The following is a 21,829-nucleotide window of genomic DNA, read 5'->3' on the forward strand; positions in this document are numbered from 1 at the left end:
CCATAGGATCATCACCGAAAGCCGTCTGAATAATCCAAATGGTTTCCACCTGGCCGTCGCCCAGTTTCTGCCAAAATTTGATGCAGTCGCGCTGCTCCAGTATTTCCACCATTTCGTTGCAAAGAAAAAACGACGAGAGACTCCACCCATCCTCACACAAAGGCTGCTTACAAGCAAATGACGCAACCGACAGGCGTGAAAAAAATCACGCATGCGCACGAAGGTTCAAGGTTGGCTCATGCAAGCACACGTGAATCAAATCCATCAGGTTTTTGAAAAAAATAAAATGGTCGGATACTTTTCTAACAGACCTCGTATGTGCAGTTGTCGGGTGTTCTAACAATTCTGCTTGAGTGCCAGGAGAGGGCAGTGGGTCCGTCTTTACAGCGAAGAACCACAGCATGCTGTCTTTTGAGGAGGACAAGCAGCTGCCGTGTTCGGGCAAGCCAGAGTCCTCGCTGCCACTGCAGCTCGGCAACTGCGGGCGAACGCTGTCCCATTGCAGATCAGCCACCAGGGATGGCTTCTTAAACATTGGAGAAATTTCCCGAATATACTTCACCTCCAGTGTCACATCTCTGCTGGCCTTCTCCAGCGCCTGCATTGCCAGGTCACGCGTCGCCTCATGGAGGTCGTTCCTGTTGATGGACAGGATCGCGTCCCCGACCCGCAGAGCTCGGCTCTGGTCGGCGGTGAGTCCCCGGGAAGATCTCAGAGATGAGGATGGGCATGAGGTTCTCCTGGCCCCCTTTAAAACTGATCCCCAGCCCGCCGGACTCCTGCTCGACCACCTGGATCTTCCGCACTGCTTCAGAGGAGACGTCCGGACTGACGGGTAAGTCGCCCTGCCAAGACCCGAAGCTGGACCCGGGACTTCTGTAGCTGGAGAAACGTCTGCTGCTTTTGTCTGAGTTCACAGGGTTATCAGGGGATTGCTGTGGGGATCAATCCCCACACACTCTGTGATCTTTTCTCGATATCTGGCTTTGTCATCGCTATCTGATTCACAATGTCTTAGAATAAACACACGCGTCTGCCATTGAGCCTTGTCATGCAATTGTATACATCAGAGATGGCAAACTGGGAAGGATCATGGGAAATGTGACATCAGTTGTAATCAAGCTATTTAACCCAGCACCACCAATTCCATGGATGGATTCTTGTCCTTAATAAACATTTTCACAACGTCTTTCTCGCCATATTCCCTCTGTCCGATGTCGCTCTGTGACACAGACATGCCGCAAAATTCTTCTTTTAAAAACTTGAGACGTCTAAAAGTAAGTGATGCCCACATGCTACGTTAGGCTTAATAAGAGTTTCTTGGAGTAGGCACACAGTGTCGCTGTAGCAACCAACCAATCCCGCTTTACGACAACTATCATAACAGCCATGCTTAGAGTGAGGCATTTTTCTCTGCGGATCCGAGGACACTGAATTGTTTCTGTTACACAGATCAGTGTCCGGAAATTTATAAAACGTGCACAATGCAGTAAAAAAAAAGAACGCTTTGTGATAGACATTTTAAAAACTCAGTGACGATCACGATTACATAATACAACACTAACACCCCCCCCCCCCCCCCCCCACCCCCCCCCCCCCCCCCCCCCCCCCCATGATGAAATCTGCGGAATTCCTCTGCGTTTTCACAGCCCTGAATTAAGCATGATCATGTTTTACCAAATCCCTCTAAGGACCGCCCACTTCACTGAACAGAGTACTGATTCTTGTGTCGATAACAACGTAAATAAAATTAATTAATTTTTAATTTAGAATTAATTTTCACCAAATTTGAACTGGAAATCGTAATTGAGCAATATCTGAGACAAGGTTGAAACTGAGCAGAATGAGGTCTGACAAAGGCCCTTTGAGGGGCGCTCACCTTACTGAACAGAGCACTGACCTGTGTGCACATAACGTGAAGAAAATTAGTCCAAATCTCACCCATTTTGAACTGAACGTCTCAAATGAACATGACCAGGATTCACCAAGGATCAATAGGGGCTGCCCACTTTACTGAACAGAATAATTATTACTGCAATTTACACTCACTGGCCACTTTATTAGGTACACCTGTTCAGTTGCTTTTTAACAGAGATAGCTAATCAGCCAATGACATGGCAGCAACTCAATACTTTTAGGCATGTAGACGTAGTGAAGGTGACTTCCTGAACTTAAAACAAAGCATCAGAATGAGAAGAAAAGGGGATTTAAGTGACTATGAAGGTGGTGTGGTTGTCTGGTCTGAGTATTTCAGAAACTGCTGATCTACTGGGATTTTCACACACGACCATCTCTAGGGTTTACAGAGAATGGTCTGAAAAAAAGAAGCTATCCAGTGAGCGGCAGTTGTGTGGATGAAAGTGCCTTGTTGAGGTCAGAGGAGAATGGGCAGACTGGTTGAATGGACTGCTGCACGATGCTATCATGTCAATATGGACCAACATCTCTGAAGAATGTTTCCAACACCTTACTGAATCTATGCCATGAAGAATTAAGGCAGTTTTGAAGGTAAAAGGTACTCGCAAGGTGTACCTAATAAAGTGGCTGGTGAGTGTATTTTCTCCCAGCAAATGCTGTTTTTTTGTCAGTATCTACTTTTTGTTTGTTTTTCATATCCTGACCTTAACAAATCAGCTAAAACAAAAAACTGTACGTAAGTAAGTCCCTTTGGCTACTCCCTTGTATTTTCACTCGGGGTCGGCACAAGATCCAAGGTGGATCTGCATGTTGATTTGGCACAAGTTTTATGCCAGATGCCCTTACTAACACAACGCCACATTACATGGAGAAATATGGCAGTGGTGGGGTTTGAACCGGGAACCACTTGGCCAAAAAAAAAAAAAAAATGTACGTAGTAAACACATATTACAAACTTTTCAATCTTTAAATGTTGAAAGTAGGCCTGTCAGGACTCCATTCACCCAGGTCCCAGTGCAGTAGTCTTGTTAGATCACCAACACAGCTGGTTATTTTACATCTCAGTAAACACACCCTTCAATAAATATCTCCAAAATTATCAACCAAAGTGATCAAGACAGCATATGGTACACAAAACTGTCGGGGGCATGATCGACACGAGTGTGTGTTGTTGTACGCAAGTAATTCACACATCATCATCATCATTTAGCCAGCAGCCCTCCATCCAGATTACTTCAGGGTCTTTCAAAGGAAAAATTTTGGGCACCTAATTCTTGGCCTCAAACGTGCAAAATAGTCCATGAGAGCTGGCTGACCTCAGGAGTGTGTTTATCTCTTGCCATCAGGCGGAGCAGCTGCTCCACCACATCTGATTTATTATGATGACCGTAAGTCTGGATATCTAGAAGACGGGCAAAGAAAAACAGATTCTGTCAGCAGAAATAAAACCACAATCTATTTGGTCTTTGTAGAGATTTGATGTCTGACCAATGAAGGAGCAAGATTCTGAGTCACTGAATGCTGCTTGCTTACTTTTTAATGACTAACTGGGTCAATGCCATGTGTTCCCTCTCGCAGTGACACCGTCTTTAAACTCACCTGCCCACATGGCCGGCAGCAAGTCCAGGCGACTGTCAGCGTCCAGAGCCTCCATCAGTTCATACAATGTCTGAGACGTTGGGAAATACACCTAGAAACACACAAAGTACACAAGAAAGAAAGCAACCAAACATGAATACAACACTGCACAAAATACTAGCTACATGACTGACAGCAGAGGGTATACCACCAGGTAGGTGGGAGCAAATCCGGAGGCCTCTTCTGCTAACGTAATCCTCCTTTGGAGATTAATTCCTAAAACTGCAGTGAGTCAATGGAATAATCTCAAACTGTTGTCATGTGGTGCAGTGGCAGCATCCCTGCATCACAGCAAGAAGGTCTGTGGTTCAAAGTCCCTCATGCCCCAATCTCCTTGGAGTTGCGTCGGGGTGGACACCTGGCATAAAAGTGGTGCCAGATCAACAAGTGGATCTGCTGTCGAGACTCCAAGCAAACAGGAGGAACCAAAACAGTCACATATTTCAGGTAAAGTACACAAATAAATCAAGTATTTCTGCATGTGCCTGAACAGAGTTACTGATGCAGAGAAATAAGGCATTGTTGGAAGGCTTACAAGTACAATCACTCCTCTACTGGCCTGAATAAAACACAGGTTTTGGTTTGTTTTTCAGAAAATAGAGGGTCGTCTTATAACTGCAGACTAGACTTTTACTTATCATAAATCAACATCAGTACAGTCGTGGTCAGAATTACCAGCACCCCCATATCTTAAGTGCACATTTTAAAATGTTACAAATAAGTACTAACAAAGCAATTTTGGATCATGAATTTAAAATAAAATAAATCCAAAGTTACTGAGTAGAAACAACAACAAAAAATTGCTTTCATAAAGTGAAATTAAAACATATACAGTAGTGTTCAGAATAATAGTAGTGCTATGTGAATAAAAAGATTAATCCAGGTTTTGAGTATATTTCTTATTGTTACATGGGAAACAAGGTACCCGTAGATTCAGTAGATTCTCACAAATCCAACAAGACCAAGCATTCATGATATGCACACTCATAAGGTTATGAAATTGGGCTATTAGTAAAAAAATAGAAAAGGGGGTGTTCACAATAATAGTAGCATCTGCTGTTGATGCTACAAACTCAAAACTATTATGTTCAAACTGCTTTCTTAGCAATCCTGTGAATCACTAAACTAGTATTTAGTTGTATAACCACAGTTTTTCATGATTTCTTCACATCTGTGAGGCATTAATTTTGTTGGTTTGGAACCAGGATTTTGCTTGTTTACTAGTGTGCTTGGGATCTTTGTCTTGTTGAAACACCCATTTCAAGGGCATGTCCTCTTCAGCATAAGGCAGCATGACCTCTTCAAGTATTTTGACATATCCAAACTGATCCATGATACCTGGTATGCAATATATAGGCCCAACACCATAGTAGGAGAAACATGCCCATATCATGATGCTTGCACCACCATGCTTCACTGTCTTCACTGTGAACTGTGGCTTGAATTCAGAGTTTGGGGGTTGTCTCACAAACTGTCTGCGGCCCTTGGACCCAAAAAGAACAATTTTACTCTCATCAGTCCACAAAATATTCTTCCATTTCTCTTGAGGCCAGTTGATGTGTTCTTTGGCAAATTGTAACCTCTTCTGCATGTCTTTTATTTAACAGAGCGACTTTGCAGGGGATTCTTGCAAATAAATTAGCGTCACACAGGCGTCTTCTAACTGTCACAGCACTTACAGGTAACTCCAGACTGTCTTTGATCATCCTGGAGCTGATCAATGGGTGAGCCTTTGCCATTCTGGTTATTCTTCTATCCATTTTGATGGTTGTTTTCTGTTTTCTTCCATGCGTCTCTGTTTTTTTTGTCCATTTTAAAGCATTGGAGATCATTGTAGATGAACAGCCTATAATTTTCTGCACCTGCGTTTAAGTTTTCCCCTCTCCAATCAACTTTATCAAACTACGCTGCACTTCTAAACAATGTCTTTAACGTCCCATTTTCCTCAGGCTTTCAAAGAGAAAAGCATGTTCAACAGGTGCTGGCTTCATCCTTAAATAGGGGACACCTGATTCACACCTGTATGTTCCAAAAAATTGACAAACTCACTGACTGAATGCCACACTACTATTATTGTGAACACCCCCTTTTCTACTTTTTTTTTTTTTTTTACTAATAGCCCAATTTCATAGCCTTAAGAGTGTGCAGATCATGAATGCTTGGTCTTGTTGGATTTGTGAGAATCTATGAATCTACTGGTACCTTGTTTCCCATGTAACAATAAGAAATATACTCAAAACCTGGATTCATCTTTTTAGTCACATAGCACTACTATTATTCTGAACACTACTTGTATAAAGGTATGTTGTTGTCCATTCGGCTGCTCCTGTTTTATTCAGGGTCACAACAGCAGATACAGCCAGATCCACATTGGAATTTGGCACAAGTTTTACGCCGGATGATCTTCCTGACACAACTCCAGTGCAACCTGGAGAAACACACACACAGCTGCTGGTGTTCCAAAGAGGTCTCCCATCAAAGTACTAACCGGGCCCCTAAAAAATATAAAATGTGTCGGAAGCAGTTGTTTCACACTTTGATGAACTTACAGTAAATCATCACTTTTAGTGATGATTTTTGTATTTATACAAGTCGGGATGGATACATGAACATTTCCATATCACTGTGTGCGTCTTGGACTCCATTCACATCAATCTTGAAGAAATATAAACAGTGTGGTACTGGATGGGAAATCTGTCTGGATGAGGCCTCACTCCTTCAGTCCTCTGAAGGAGTGACTGGAGATGCTATGCATAGTGCAACTTTACACAGGTGCATCACCAGTCACAGCCTCAAGGTGGAGTGGCAAGCAGAAGGATGTTCTTAAAAAGAAACCACGAAATTTCAGCTACAGTTTGCCAGAAGGCACATGGGAGACTCCAACCCAGATATGATTAGTTTTGGATCAAAATCCTTCTTTGCTTTCTCAACATGAAGCTAAGTGAAAGAGTACTGAGCTGAAGGCAGCCTCAGCAAGAACATTCAAAGTTCACAAGGAAAGGAACTGGACTTTGGCGAAACCAAACCCACAACCTTCTTACTGTGATGCAGCTGTTCCAACATACCTGAAGGCAGGGCGCAGTAAGAACATGATGGAAAGGAGAACCATTGAAGAACTGGCAACTGGAGCTTTACCGCGAACTAGTTTCACCAAAGGTACTTCTGTTATGTAGCTGTGAGGCTTTTCATAGCCTGGTGTATAGTACAAATACACAGAGAGAGAACCAGAGAAGCACTGACCGAGGGAACGTGCTGCCTGAACCACTTCAACACGACATCAATGTTCTCCATCATACACAAGAGGCTGAAGAACTGACCACTGCAGAGGAGAAAAACAAAGCACAGGCAGAGGACGAGGATGACCATCTGATAGCTTTACACCTTCCTGCTCCTTATGAGGCCATCAAATTAATCTCAGTTATTATATGGCTACAATGGTACGCGTGCTCTGATTGGCTGATTTCCGGTCTGATATTTTCCCACATCAGACCGTTACCATGACAATCGGCCCGGATTGCAAACCAGATTTGCGACTTTGTTTACAATTTTCACAGTGCGAAATAAGACAAAACAAAAAGCGAACAAAGAAAACGGAGGAAACAAGCTCGAAGTGGACGTGCAACATGAAGACCACCAAGATGGAAACACAACTCCAAACAATCAAGAACAGATTTAAAACTTCATTACAAATCAGAAAGCAAAAATCAAGATTAGAAAAACCGAGTCGGACACGAACGTACTCCATAAATATCTAAACAGCGTCGGAAAAAATAGACCAATTGTAATCTTACCAACTAACAACCGGACCATCTGTTAGCAAGTTCTTCACAGAGGTGAAGAAAGCGAACAGGTCTGACTATGAGCCCAACAAGTTAGCAGCTTTCACATTTGGGCGATACCGTAAGGTCACATGTTTATGTATATATTAGCCATATAATAAACAAATTATTAACCTTGCTTGTTCGGTCTGTATGAAAAAATATCAGACCTCAGTGTTTTTTGCATGTACTGTCAACACTCTGGTCTAATATTTTCCGGTATAGACCTCAAACCCGGTTAATAATCCTTTAGCATCACAGAGTGGGACCGTCTTTGCTGAGGGCCTTTTATCTTATCAGGAAAATTCTCCAAAATGAACGTCACCACCAACAAACATAGTGGAGCTCTTTTTACAGGAGAAGAACTTGTTTGTTTTTAAAACTTACTAGAAAGAAGCACTCAGCTTTCGGGGTCCGAGAAGCTTCCAGTTCTCCCCCACGTTCACAAGCTCTTGGATTTTATAAGCCAGCTCCAGGTCTTTATTATGCAGACACTAACGGAGAGCAAAACATATCAAGCAGTCAGCTGTAGTCCTGCCTGAAATAATGTAAAATAAGGCTCTGAACAGAAAAAACTCCATCACTTTGGAAAAACCATAAAAGTGGAATCAGAAGTTCATTTGAGATGATTAATCAACTAAAAAAAAATTTAAAGAAGCACATTGTCAAAAAGCAGTAAACAAGGTACAAGGGACATCTAAAAACCCTCATAAATCACAAATACTCATAACAAAAAGACAAGAAAACAGTGATGGCTTTGGATGTATAAAAGTGAGTAAATAAAGCTGAGTGATGAAAGAGAAATCAAGCAGCTTCAGCAGACAGACACATTTATATGAGACACTGTGAGGAAAAACACAACACACAACTTACCAATTTCATTGCCTCAGAGAAGAACCTCACTGAGAGGAGACAAAACACAAGGATGATTACTATATATACACACACACACACACACAAGCCCTACCGTGTCTAAAATATTTCTTGTGATTAGTGTCTGTTCATGTCCAACCACACACCGTCATCAAGATCCTGGCAGCTGAGGTTCCGTCCTTCCAGCTCTGACAGCACTTCCTGCAGAACCTCAGTGTTGGTGCACAGAGGCAGCCCTGGCCCACAAACAAAAAGCCATAAATAATAAAAACACACAAAACCGGAGTGATACAAGAAAAAAAAAAAAAAAACTCTTATGTGCTTACCGCGTTTACAGAAGATGAACAGGATGTAGTGATAAGTGGCCAGGCTGGGAACTGCACGCACACACGCACACACACAGTGTTAGTGCAAAAACACTTACGAAAATACTGTAACTATTAATTTAGCTTCTTCTAGTTGACCTACATGGGGAAGGTTAGTCCGATTTCGGCCCTCAGGTACATTCGTACCCGTATTTATTTCTAGACTCCACAGCGAATAATAGACAAGAGTTTACAAATCCCCCTGGAAGGGATGCCAGTCCAATGCAGGTTACTTCCCAGGCCAAGGCCGGGATTTTCTTACATGCAGATGATCTGAGACGGAGCAGCATGGTTGTTTTGTGGTTAGCATGGTTGCCTCATCGCGAGAAGATCCTGGCATCACTTCTGACCTGGTCCATTTCCACAGACATGCAAATCTGGTGAATTGGTGACTATAAATTGACTGTCTGTGTGAATGAGTTTGCCTGTCTATTTATGTCAGCCCTGCGACAGACTGCCAGCCTGTCCAGGGTGTAACCCACCTCCTGCCCAATGACCACTGGGATAGTCTGAAATACTAATTCCCTTCAAAGTAGTCTCTCTCCTTGGGACTACACACACTTCTCTAGTGTGTGTAGTCTCTATTAGACTCTATTGGCTTTGCTCAAAATGTAAATGAGTCCACCCACCACTTTAATCATATCTTAGATCTTGTTCTGACTTATGGTATGGAAATAGAAGACTTAACAGTATTCCCTGAAAACTCCCTTCTGTCTGATCATTTCTTAATAACATTTACATTTACTCTGATGGACTGCCCAGCAGTGGGGAATAAGTTTCATTACACTAGAAGTCTTTCAGAAAGCGCTGTAACTAGGTTTAAGGATATGATTCCTTCTTTATGTTCTCTAATGCCATATACCAACACAGTGCAGAGTAGCTACCTAAACTCTGTAAGTGAGATAGAGTATCTCGTCAATAGTTTTACATCCTCATTGAAGACAACTTTGGATGCTGTAGCTCCTCTGAAAAAGAGAGCTTTAAATCAGAAGTGCCTGACTCCGTGGTATAACTCACAAACTCGTAGCTTAAAGCAGATAACCCGTAAGTTGGAGAGGAAATGGCGTCTCACTAATTTAGAAGATCTTCACTTAGCCTGGAAAAAGAGTCTGTTGCTCTATAAAAAAGCCCTCCGTAAAGCTAGGACATCTTTCTACTCATCACTAACTGAAGAAAATAAGAACAACCCCAGGTTTCTTTTCAGTACTGTAGCCAGGCTGACAAAGAGTCAGAGCTCTATTGAGCTGAGTATTCCATTAACTTTAACTAGTAATGACTTCATGACTTTCTTTGCTAACAAAATTTTAACTATTAGAGAAAAAATTACTCATAACCATCCCAAAGACGTATCGTTATCTTTGGCTGCTTTCAGTGATGCCGGTATTTGGTTAGACTCTTTCTCTCCGATTGTTCTGTCTGAGTTATTTTCATTAGTTACTTCATCCAAACCATCAACATGTTTATTAGACCCCATTCCTACCAGGCTGCTCAAGGAAGCCCTACCATTATTTAATGCTTCGATCTTAAATATGATCAATCTATCTTTGTTAGTTGGCTATGTACCACAGGCTTTTAAGGTGGCAATAATTAAACCATTACTTAAAAAGCCATCACTTGACCCAGCTATCTTAGCTAATTATAGGCCAATCTCCAACCTTCCTTTTCTCTCAAAAATTCTTGAAAGGGTAGTTGTAAAACAGCTAACTGATCATCTGCAGAGGAATGGTCTATTTGAAGAGTTTCAGTCAGGTTTTAGAATTCATCATAGTACAGAAACAGCATTAGTGAAGGTTACAAATGATCTTCTTATGGCCTCGGACAGTGGACTCATCTCTGTGCTTGTTCTGTTAGACCTCAGTGCTGCTTTCGATACTGTTGACCATAAAATTTTATTACAGAGATTAGAGCATGCCATAGGCATTAAAGGCACTGCGCTGCAGTGGTTTGAATCATATTTGTCTAATAGATTACAATTTGTTCATGTAATGGGGAATCTTCTTCACAGACTAAAGTTAATTATGGAGTTCGACAAGGTTCTGTGCTAGGACCAATTTTATTCACTTTATACATGCTTCCCTTAGGCAGTATTATTAGACGGTATTGCTTAAATTTTCATTGTTACGCAGATGATACCCAGCTTTATCTATCCATGAAGCCAGAGGACACACACCAATTAGCTAAACTGCAGGATTGTCTTACAGACATAAAGACATGGATGACCTCTAATTTCTTGCTTTTAAACTCAGATAAAACTGAAGTTATTGTACTTGGCCCCACAAATCTTAGAAACATGGTGTCTAACCAGATCCTTACTCTGGATGGCATTACCCTGACCTCTAGTAATACTGTGAGAAATCTTGGAGTCATTTTTGATCAGGATATGTCATTCAAAGCGCATATTAAACAAATATGTAGGACTGCTTTTTTGCATTTACGCAATATCTCTAAAATTAGAAAGGTCTTGTCTCAGAGTGATGCTGAAAAACTAATTCATGCATTTATTTCCTCTAGGCTGGACTACTGTAATTCATTATTATCAGGTTGTCCTAAAAGTTCCTTAAAAAGCCTTCAGTTAATTCAAAATGCTGCAGCTAGAGTACTAACGGGGACTAGAAGGAGAGAGCATATCTCACCCATATTGGCCTCTCTTCATTGGCTTCCTGTTAATTCTAGAATAGAATTTAAAATTCTTCTTCTTACTTATAAGGTTTTGAATAATCAGGTCCCATCTTATCTTAGGGACCTCGTAGTACCATATCACCCCAATAGAGCGCTTCGCTCTCAGACTGCAGGCTTACTTGTAGTTCCTAGGGTTTGTAAGAGTAGAATGGGAGGCAGAGCCTTCAGCTTTCAGGCTCCTCTCCTGTGGAACCAGCTCCCAATTCAGATCAGGGAGACAGACACCCTCTCTACTTTTAAGATTAGGCTTAAAACTTTCCTTTTTGCTAAAGCTTATAGTTAGGGCTGGATCAGGTGACCCTGAACCATCCCTTAGTTATGCTGCTATAGACGTAGACTGCTGGGGGGTTCCCATGATGCATTGTTTCTTTCTCTTTTTGCTCTGTATGCACCACTCTGCATTTAATCATTAGTGATCGATCTCTGCTCCCCTCCACAGCATGTCTTTTTCCTGGTTCTCTCCCTCAGCCCCAACCAGTCCCAGCAGAAGACTGCCCCTCCCTGAGCCTGGTTCTGCTGGAGGTTTCTTCCTGTTAAAAGGGAGTTTTTCCTTCCCACTGTAGCCAAGTGCTTGCTCACAGGGGGTCGTTTTGACCGTTGGGGTTTTACATAATTATTGTATGGCCTTGCCTTACAATATAAGGCACCTTGGGGCAACTGTTTGTTGTGATTTGGCGCTATATAAAAAAAATTGATTGATTGATTGATTGACAGCACTTCTGCCATTGTTGGAAGCATTTCTGGAAGGCCTCTTTTGGAATGGTCTCCAGTTGGGCTGTCACGTTCCACATGAGATGTTCTCCCAAATGAAAAAAAGCACCCTTTTAGTGTCGTTTTGGTCTTGGAGAACAGCCAAAAATTGGAGGGAGACATGTCAGAAGAATAGGGAGCCTGACAAATCAGAGGAATGTTGTGTTAGGCTGGGAAAGCCTGAATCAGCTGAACAGAATGGGTGGGTGCATTGTTATGATGGAGCTTCCAACTTTTTGCAGGCCACAGATCCAGCATTTTGCGTCGCACGGCATCACAAAGGTGACGCAGAACCTCCTGACAATACTCTTCATGAATATTTTGGCTTTCTGGTGTGTGCTCATGATGCGTCACCCTACGCCAGTCAAAGAATATGGTCAACATGACTTTTTCTTTGGCCTCTGTGACGTTGGATGTTTCCACAGCGATGAATTAAATTTGGTTTCCGGGTCGTACCCATAAACCCATGTCTCATCACCAGTGATGACTGTGTTCAGGAAGTTGGGTTGCTGTTTGTACAATTGAGCATGACCTACAAGACTTCCAGACACAGCTGCTTTTGCTCCGCCGTTAGTAGCTTCAGCATGAATTTCGCTGGCACTCTCTGCATGCTCAAATCCTCTGTCAAAATGGAATCTGCTGAACCTGTGCTTATTCCCACCTCATCCACAAGTTCCTGGATGGTGACACGATGTTGTTGCAAAAAGCATGCTGAATCTTGTGAATGGCTGTGTATCATCAAACGTTTTGGCAAAATTTGATATAATGCTTTTGCTCAAGTCGTTCCTTCATGTTATAGCAATGACAATCTGAATCAGTGCACATGTTCACTCTAAGGCTGACTACTAGTGACTGATGCGCTTTGCGGGTGGGGGGTGGGGGGGATTCACAAAAAGGTTCCTACACCTCTCCACCAAACGACAACTTGCATGTTTAATTTCTTTCCATGTAGTGTTAATTTTGTCACCTGCTTTGTTAATTTAGTCTCAGTCTTAGTCTTGTGTCAAATGTCCTTTTTAGTTTTAGTCATATTTAGTCATTCACATAACATTTTTATTTAGTCAGGTTTTAGTCAACTAAAGGTTTGGTTATTTTAGTTTAATTTTAGTCAAAGGGGAAGTCAAAATGAGCAAATATTTGCACAAAAACAATAAAGTTGATCAGTTTGAACATTAAATATATTGTCTTTGTGGTGTATTCAATTGAATATAGGTTAAAGAGGTTTTGCAAATCATTGTATTCTGTTTTTGTTTACATTTTATACAATGTCCCAACTTCAATTGGAATTGGGGTTGCATCTGTGTTGAAAATCTGTGTCAAAATCCATCTGTAGGACTTAAATATCTTAATTTTGTTCTCTGAGTGACACCAGGATAATGCATTTCACTTAAAAATACACATGCCACGGAGTGTTTCTCAACTGTACTCAAAAGTATTGGAACACTTGGCATTTCATACATTTTAATTTGTTTATGCCATTTCAAATACAAATAAATAAATAAATCTAAAGTTATCTTCCTTAAATTCAAGCTGAACGCAAATGTCTACAACTTGATATTAATTAATTAAAAATATAAAATACAGCTTCCTGGTGAAGTGGTGTAGAAGAGGTTTTTCTGAAAAAGAAGACCCGATAGTTCAGCTACAATTTGCCAGAAAGTACATCGGAGATGAAAGCCGAGATTTGATATTTTGGTGAAAGAAACTTTTGTATTTCTTCATAACTGATGTAAATAAAGTCCAAGACATATTCAGTGACTTGGAAATGTTCATTTTTCCATCCCGACTTGTCTGAAGAAAACTGGCAATAAAACTGATTATTATTTACAGGTTTTATCAGGTTTTAGAGATTTGCTTTCAGTTTGAGTTTGAGAAAGATAATTTTAGAAATTTTTATTCTTTATATTTTTTGTAATTCTTGTATTTGAAATGGCATAAACAAGGTAAAATGTGTGAAATTCCAAGTGTTCCAATACTTGTGGAGGGTACAGTATCCTAACCTTATGATGAGTGCAAAATGAGTGTGGTAATATTACTGTTTTTTTTAAAGAATGTTTAATTTCAATGTTGCTGCACTTTGTGTGAAATCATAGTCATATCGTATATCATATTGATATGACAATATTGAGATATGATAATTTGGCCATATTTTGCAGCCCTACTGTCAACTAGCTGAAAACTTTGAATATTAATTTATATCTACATTAAAAAAAAAATGCTTAAAGTGGCAGGGGGTTAAGAGGGCTGCAATTAGGGGGGAGTCTGGGCAGCAGAGCCCCCAAAAGCTGAAAGGTTTTAGCCATGCTCATGCTCCCAAGAACCATTTTACTGAAAAAAAAAGTCTGAAGGACCTAAATGACATGTTTAGATGGTGATGAGCTTCCAGGCATGTGAGAGGCAAAAAAGGATAAATGCTTAAAAAAGCGAGGGGTCTGGGGGAGCGGAGCACCCACAAAAGCTAAAACGCATAAAAAGAAAAATGTTTAAAAAGGCAGGTGGTTTGGGAGGGTGGAGACCCCCAGAAGCTGAAAAGTTTTAGCCATGCTCATGCTCCCAAGAACCATTTTACTGAAAAAAGTTTGAAGGACCTAAAGGACATCGTTAGATGGTGAGAAACTTCGCTCATTCATGTCCGCGACATATACATATTACAGGATTCATGGATAGCATATCAAGGCGTAGTCAGAGGGAGGAGGGTCTTCAGTTTGGTGGGCTCAGGGTCTCATCACTGCTTTTTGCAGATGATGTGGTCCTGTTGGCTTCATCGGCCTGTGGCCTCCAGCACACAATGAGTCAGTTTGCAGCAGCTGGGATGAGGATCAGCATCTCTAAATCTGAGACTATGGTTCTCAGCAGGAAACCGATGGATTGTCTTCTCCGGGTAGGGAGTGAGATCTTGCCCCAAGTGAAGGAGTTCAAGTACCTCAGGGTGTTCATGAGTGAGGGGACAATGGAGATTGCATAAGACGCGGCACAGCAGACACAGTGTTGCATTCACGCTGCCGTACTCTTCTGACGAAAAGGGAGCTGAACCCACAACTCTTATTTTTTAAATAACTATATGTAAATATAAGGTCTGTCATAACTGACTTAACTCACACACTGTTGATAAAATGGAATACGTATGAGCAGTTTGGGAAGATTAGGCTTCAAAGTTTTTAACAAAGATGTATGTAAACATATGTCTGCAACTGTACCATCAAACTGATGGTGGTGCTTTGTCCCTGTGCACTTACCGATGCCCAAAGCCTTCATCTCATTCACGGTGTGCTGAGCCAGCGCCTCTGTTTTTGCTGACAAGCCACACCGTCTCAGACTGCTGAGGATGCTGTTAAATGTCAGCAGGTTGGGCTTAACTTTCTGTTGACTCATCTGCTTCAACAGTTCCTGATGAGAGAATCAAAGGGCCCAGCACCAAGTCACTCAACAGACACTTTAAAATGGTGATCAAAAATACCTTTCATGTCATTATGCCAGGAAACTCAAAAAGGAGCCTGTTCCAATCCATGAACTATCCTGACTTATATTTGTTTGTGGCTGCTCTGTACTGTAGATACATGATAATGACCTATATGTGGAGGGAATTCCTTCCACAGAGACAAACTGCCAAAACACACTGCCACGGCTTTACCCAAACTCAGTGCACACAGCCGACCACACATCAGTGTCACCTTCAACTCAAGAAAAATGTAACACTACAAATGTCTGTACAAATCAGAGAGTTCAGTCTGCAGAGGTTTTAATCTTGTGCACCATTACAAAGTGTAAAAGTGATTTATTTTTCAATAGAAGATAATAGATTAAGCCTATCTTGACATCTCCCATGTGCCTTCTGGCAAACTGCAGCTGAAATTTCTTTATAAGAAAACCCACTCTGTATCGCTCGCTCCCCCATCAATCTGTATAACTGGTACTGCAAGAGAAAAAAGTTGCACGATGCAGTTTGTCCAGTCACACCCACAGAAGGATGTAGTGTTGTCTGTGTGTCTTGGTGGCTTCCCTCATGTGTCTGCTTCTGGCACAGACACTTATTTCTTAATGACTAATGTATAAATAGAGTCCAACACATATTCAGTAACTTTTTACTGTTTATGTGTCCATCCCCTGACTCATCTGAAGAAAACTGGCAGTAAATATGATTATTTGTATTCACAAATGTTGTTTTCCCCCCGAGTACTGAAGACCGACCAACGTCAACTCCATCTCTTCCTTCCAAAAGAGAGACTTAAACCAGTCTAGAAGCCGGTTTATTAGCGCCAGCATCTTGAGCTTGGTGTTCACACTTAGTTTAATCCGCATCTCCCTCCCTGTCAGATGTGGTGTTTTCCAGCTCGGAGGTATAACCCATCATTATAGTTAGCTTGTCCAATTACTTATTGGTTCTTACAACAGAGGGGCTGTGGACATAAATGGCTGTAATTCCTCAACGTTAACTGTTTTGTTTTTTGAATCAACCCCTTGAATTAAAGCAGAAAGCTGACATTGAAATCACAGACTGTCTAAAGAAAAATAGAATCTATCCACAGGAATAAAATGTCACATGACTGAAAGCACCCACGGGTGAACATCAGTTATACGGTCTCAGTGGCATGACTGAAGCAGCAAAAACAGTCTTACAATGATGAGGTCACGCTTGTCCATGTAATTTTCTTTGATGTGTGGAGCTGCTGAGATCAGAGCGTTGAAGGTGTGAACATCAGCTGGAAGCAGAAGGTCGCTTTAATGACTGCTCACGTACAAAATCCAAACACTTAAGAAAAAGAAATCAATCAACAATGACAGCAATGCTATTAAAGTACACGAGGGCCACGGGGGGGGTATATTATTTTAGGGGATCTGTAAATGTTTGAGAAAGGCTGCCCAGTAAAAACTAGATTAAAAATCACTCAAAAAAGTCACTTCATGAAACATTCACACAAATCTCAACTTTATGCTCAATAAAAACACTGTTTTTTTTGTTGCCAAAAACATGTCACTGAATTTTGATCAACAGTAAAACACTGAAATAGCTGAATGGAAAAAATCCTTTAAAATTAATAACACGTGCCCGTTTCACGGCTGTTGTATCAGCTGATTTTTCTGCACCAAATCCCGCTGTTAAAATGCAGTTTGAATAATTTGAGCAGTGATTGTTTCTGACTTGATGCTCACCTGTCAGTCTGTTGTTCATCATGTCTGTGTACAAGCTGAAGGCTTTTTTATGGGCTCCATGCTGGGGAGACACAAATACACACAGCCATAAAATCAGCTTGATCACACATGCTTGAGGACATCACAGCATACTTATAAAAGACAAAATTGACCTGAAGGCCTCATGACCCCGTCGCAGAAATGTGTGCCGTCCCATACCTATTTGTAAGTGAGCAATATTTTTATGCAGCCGTGTCATAATCATAAGAATGTAACAAGGCAACTTCAAACTGCATTGTAATAATCCCTGTGGAGATTAGTTTCCAAGTTTTTGTTGGGGAGACTACATTCAGAGAAAAAAGGCAACGAGGAACAATTTGTGTGTAAAGCCCTGGTCACACCGAATAATAAAGCCATGAATAATGAGCCACATACAGTGAGGAAAATAAGTATTTGAACACCCTGTGGTTTTGCCTTTAACATCATCGTTTGTCCTCGTAGGAATTTGTACACAAATTGCCCCGCGCTGTTGGGCCTTTCTACAAATGACATGATTCATAATTCTACAGTTTACATAATTCATTATTCTAAAATTTTAATAAATAATAAACAACCCCATTCATCATTTCATGCGATCATTGATCCCCACCTTCTCACATGTAAAATTCTCTTACATTTCCACACCTACCAAAACACATCCAGTGGTGGGCACAAATAACCAAAAATTTAACTTCGATAACAGATAATCAGATAACTGAAAAGTTATCTTCGATAAAGATAAAACAATATACCACCCCAAAATGTATCAGAAGTTACAGATAACCGATAACAGATAAATTCCAATATTACCTCTAACACATCTACAACTAGTAGTAGAACAAATTTAATAGCTTACAATAATATTAAAAATAAAAACAGACCCCGACAATGAAACCACACTTTTCTTTCTACATTCTGCCCCTGCTGGAAGCTCTTATTTACTACAGAGCTCCCAACACAGAGGCAGTCCAAGAGCAACCATAAAGCCAACTCTCTATCAATTTTTATCCATAATTTTTATTGTTTGACTGTACAGTGGCCTGGGCCCACACTGTCATGCAATATGACATATGTGAGAATATCATAGCATGCATGTACAGGAGTGCTGCCTGCTTTGGAATGTAAGATCTAATTAATTTAAAACAGTTAAGATTTCTTTGTATGGTTTTAGAGATTTTCTTAATATGTTTATCAAATTTCAATTGGGGGTCAAAGACCAACCCAAGATATTTAAATTCGATTAGATTGTATATTTGTATTCTGTCAATGTATTTGAAAACTTTTTTCTACATTTTGTTTTCTAATTGAAAAACACTTTGAAACTGTCTTAGTTAGATTTAGCACCAACTGATTTTGAATGAGCCATTGGTTCATCTCAGTCATACATGTGGACAAAATTTCTGCTGCCTGCTCCGGTGACTCAGCCGGTGCATGAAAAACTACCAGCCAGGAGGGCCGGGTCCAGGATGAAGCTCCTCTTCACCCAGGAGCGTTCTTCAGGTCCATACCCCTCCCAGGCCACCAACTACTGGAACCCCCGGCCCTTCCGACGGACGTCCAGGAGCCGGCGCACAGTCCAAGCCGGCTCCCCGTCAATGATCCGGGCAGGCGGCGGCGCCGGTCCGGGGGCACAGAGGGGAGAGGAGTGGCAGGGTTTGAGTCTTGACACATGAAAAACCGGATGTATCCGCAGTGAAGCTGAAGCTGCCAGCTTCACTGCGGCAGGGCTGAGGACTTTTAGGATGGTGAAGGGTCCAATAAATCTGTCCTTTAGTTTTTGGAATTCCACTTGTAGGGGAATGTCTTTTGTGGACAGCCAAACCGCCTGCCCGGGCTGATACGTAGGGGCCGGGGCACGCCGGCGGTCTGCATGGGCCTTAGCCCTTGTCCGGGCTTTGAGCAGGGCAGAGCGGGCGGTACGCCACACCCGACGGCACTTTCTCAGATGGGCCTGGACCGAGGGCACCCCGACCTCTCCCTCCACCAACGGAAATAATGGGGGCTGGTACCCCAAACATATCTCGAATGGGGAGAGGCCGGTGGCAGATGATACTTGGCTATTATGAGCATACTCGATCCAGGCCAGATGGTCACTCCAGGTCGTCGGGTGCGCGAAGGTCATGCAGCGGAGGGCCTGCTCCAATTCCTGATTCATCCGCTCTGCATGCCCGTTCGTCTGGGGGTGGTACCCGGACGAGAGGCTTACGGTGGCCCCCAGTTCCCTGCAGAAACTCCTCCAGACCTGGGAGGAGAACTGAGGACCATGGTCTGAGACAATGTCCGATGGAATCCCATGCAGACGCACGACATGGTGGACCAGGAGGTCTGCAGTCTCCTGGGCCGTCGGGAGCTTCGGGAGGGCCACGAAGTGGGCCGCCTTGGAGAACCGGTCCACTATCGTGAGGATGGTTGTCTTGCTCTGGGACGGCGGGAGGCCCGTGACGAAGTCCAGGCCGATGTAAGACCAGGGGCGATGAGGCACGGGCAAAGGCTGGAGGAGACCCTGGTTTTTTTGGTGGTCCGCTTTGCCCCTGGCGCAGGTGGTGCAGGTGGCGCAGGCCTGGACGTACTCCCGGACGTCGGCTTCCAGAGACGCCCACGAGAAGCACTGCTGGACAACTGCCACGGTTCTTCGCACCCCTGGGTGGCAGGAGAGCTTGGAACCGTGACAGAAGTCCAGGACTGCAGCTCTGGCCTGGACGTACAGTCTGTTCTTGGGTCTGGTCCCCGGGTCCGGGTTCTGTGTCAGGGCCTCCCGGACGGTCTTCTCCACGTCCCAGGTGAGGGTTGCCACGACAGTGGACTCGGGGATGATGGTTTCGGTCGGGTCTGACAGCTCGGTCCTGACTTCCTCTTCGTGCACCCGGGACAGGGCGTCAGACCGTTGGTTCTTCGTCCCGGGGCGGTATGTGATCTGAAAGTCAAAACGCCTGAAGAACAGTGACCAGCGGGCTTGCCTGGGGTTCAGACGCTTGGCGGTCCGGATGTACTCCAGGTTCCGATGGTCTGTGAAAACCATGAATGGCTCCGAAGCTCCTTCCAACAGGTGTCTCCACTCCTCCAGAGCCTCCTTCACTGTAAGAAGTTCCCGATTGCTGACGTCATAGTTCCTTTCAGCCGGGGTCAACCTGCGGGAAAAATAGGCACAAGGGTGGAGAACCTTGTCGGACTCCCTGCTCTGGGACAGCACGGCTCCTATCCCTGAGTCAGAGGCCTCCACTTCGACTATAAACTGGGGACTTGGATCGGGCTGCACCAGAACTGGCGCAGTCGAGAACCGGCGTTTCAACTCCCTAAACGCGGCTTTGCACCGATCCGACCAGGTGAAGGGGACTTTTGTGGAGGTCAGGGCTGTCAGGGGACTAACCACCTGACTATAGCCCTTGATGAACCTCCGGTAAAAATTAGCAAAACCGAGGAACTGTTGCAGTTTCCTACGGTTTGTTGGTTGGGGCCAGTCTCTCACCGCCGCTACCTTGGCTGTATCGGGTGTGATGGAGTTTGAGGAGATGATGAACCCCAGGAAGGACAAAGATGTACGGTGAAACTCGCACTTCTCGCCCTTCACAAACAGCCGGTTCTCCAACAATCGCTGCAGGACGTGACGTACATGCGTAACATGAGTCTCAGGATCCGGGGAAAAGATGAGTATATTGTCTAGATATACGAAGACAAACCGATGCAGGAAGTCCCGCAAGACATTGTTTACCAAAGCTTGGAACGTCGCGGGGGCGTCTGTGAGGCCGAACGGCATGACCAGGTACTCAAAGTGACCTAACGGGGTGTTAAATGCCGTCTTCCATTCGTCTCCCTTCCGGATCCCTACCAGGTGGTACGCATTCCTAAGATCCAGTTTTGTGAAAATTTGGGCTCCATGCAGGGGCGTGAACACTGACTCTAACAGGGGCAGAGGGTATCGGTTGCGAACCGTGATTTCGTTCAGCCCCCTGTAATCAATGCATGGACGGAGTCCATCGTCTTTCTTGCCCACAAAAAAGAAACCAGCACCCATCGGGGAGGTGGAGTTCCGGATCAGCCCGGCAGCTAATGAGTCCCGGATGTAGGTCTCCATTGATTCGCGTTCAGGACGTGAGAGGTTGTACAGCCTGCTGGACGGGTACAAAACGCCCGGGATCAAATCAATGGCACAATCGTACAGACGGTGCGGGGGAAGGGTGAGCGCCAGATCCTTGCTGAAAACGTCAGCAAGATCGTGGTACTCACTTGGCACCGCCGTCAGATTGGAGGGGACTTTGACCTCCTCACTAGCTGTCACACCAGGCGGAACCGAGGATCCGAGACATTCCCGGTGGCAGGTTTCGCTCCACTGAGCCACAACCCCAGACGGCAAATCAATCCGGGGATTGTGCTTTATCATCCAAGGATAACCCAAAATCACACGGGAGGTAGAAGGTGTGACATAAAACACAATCTCCACCCTGTGATTACCAGACACCACCAGTGTCACTGGTGGTGTCTGGTGTGTGATTAATGGAAGAAGGGTGCCATCTAGTGCCCGTACCTTCAAAGGCGAAGGTAGAGCCACTAGAGGGAGCCCGACTTCCCTTGCCCATCTGCTGTCCAGCAGATTCCCTTCCGACCCCGTGTCTACCAGTGCTG

The 21,829-nt window shown here is 43.4% G+C and overlaps 1 protein-coding gene across 1 annotated transcript in view; it reads right to left on the reverse strand.

Annotated features, from left to right (window-relative positions):
• The window catches only part of ptcd3 (pentatricopeptide repeat domain 3), a 59,434-nt gene that overhangs the window by 17,394 nt on the left and 20,211 nt on the right, over nucleotides 1–21,829 (reverse strand). Inside the window, exons 10-19 of the mRNA XM_034182341.1 lie at nucleotides 17,192–17,252; nucleotides 16,658–16,740; nucleotides 15,277–15,427; nucleotides 8,573–8,623; nucleotides 8,393–8,482; nucleotides 8,247–8,275; nucleotides 7,761–7,867; nucleotides 6,796–6,874; nucleotides 3,517–3,607; nucleotides 3,234–3,319 (exon numbers count right to left, since the gene is read on the reverse strand). Of these exons, the coding sequence (XP_034038232.1) occupies nucleotides 3,234–3,319; nucleotides 3,517–3,607; nucleotides 6,796–6,874; nucleotides 7,761–7,867; nucleotides 8,247–8,275; nucleotides 8,393–8,482; nucleotides 8,573–8,623; nucleotides 15,277–15,427; nucleotides 16,658–16,740; nucleotides 17,192–17,252 (828 nt within the window). The remainder of the gene's footprint in view (nucleotides 1–3,233; nucleotides 3,320–3,516; nucleotides 3,608–6,795; nucleotides 6,875–7,760; nucleotides 7,868–8,246; nucleotides 8,276–8,392; nucleotides 8,483–8,572; nucleotides 8,624–15,276; nucleotides 15,428–16,657; nucleotides 16,741–17,191; nucleotides 17,253–21,829) is intronic.

The sequence above is a fragment of the Thalassophryne amazonica genome, chromosome 11 (assembly GCF_902500255.1).
Source record: "Thalassophryne amazonica chromosome 11, fThaAma1.1, whole genome shotgun sequence".
Taxonomy (NCBI): Eukaryota; Metazoa; Chordata; class Actinopteri; order Batrachoidiformes; family Batrachoididae; genus Thalassophryne; species Thalassophryne amazonica.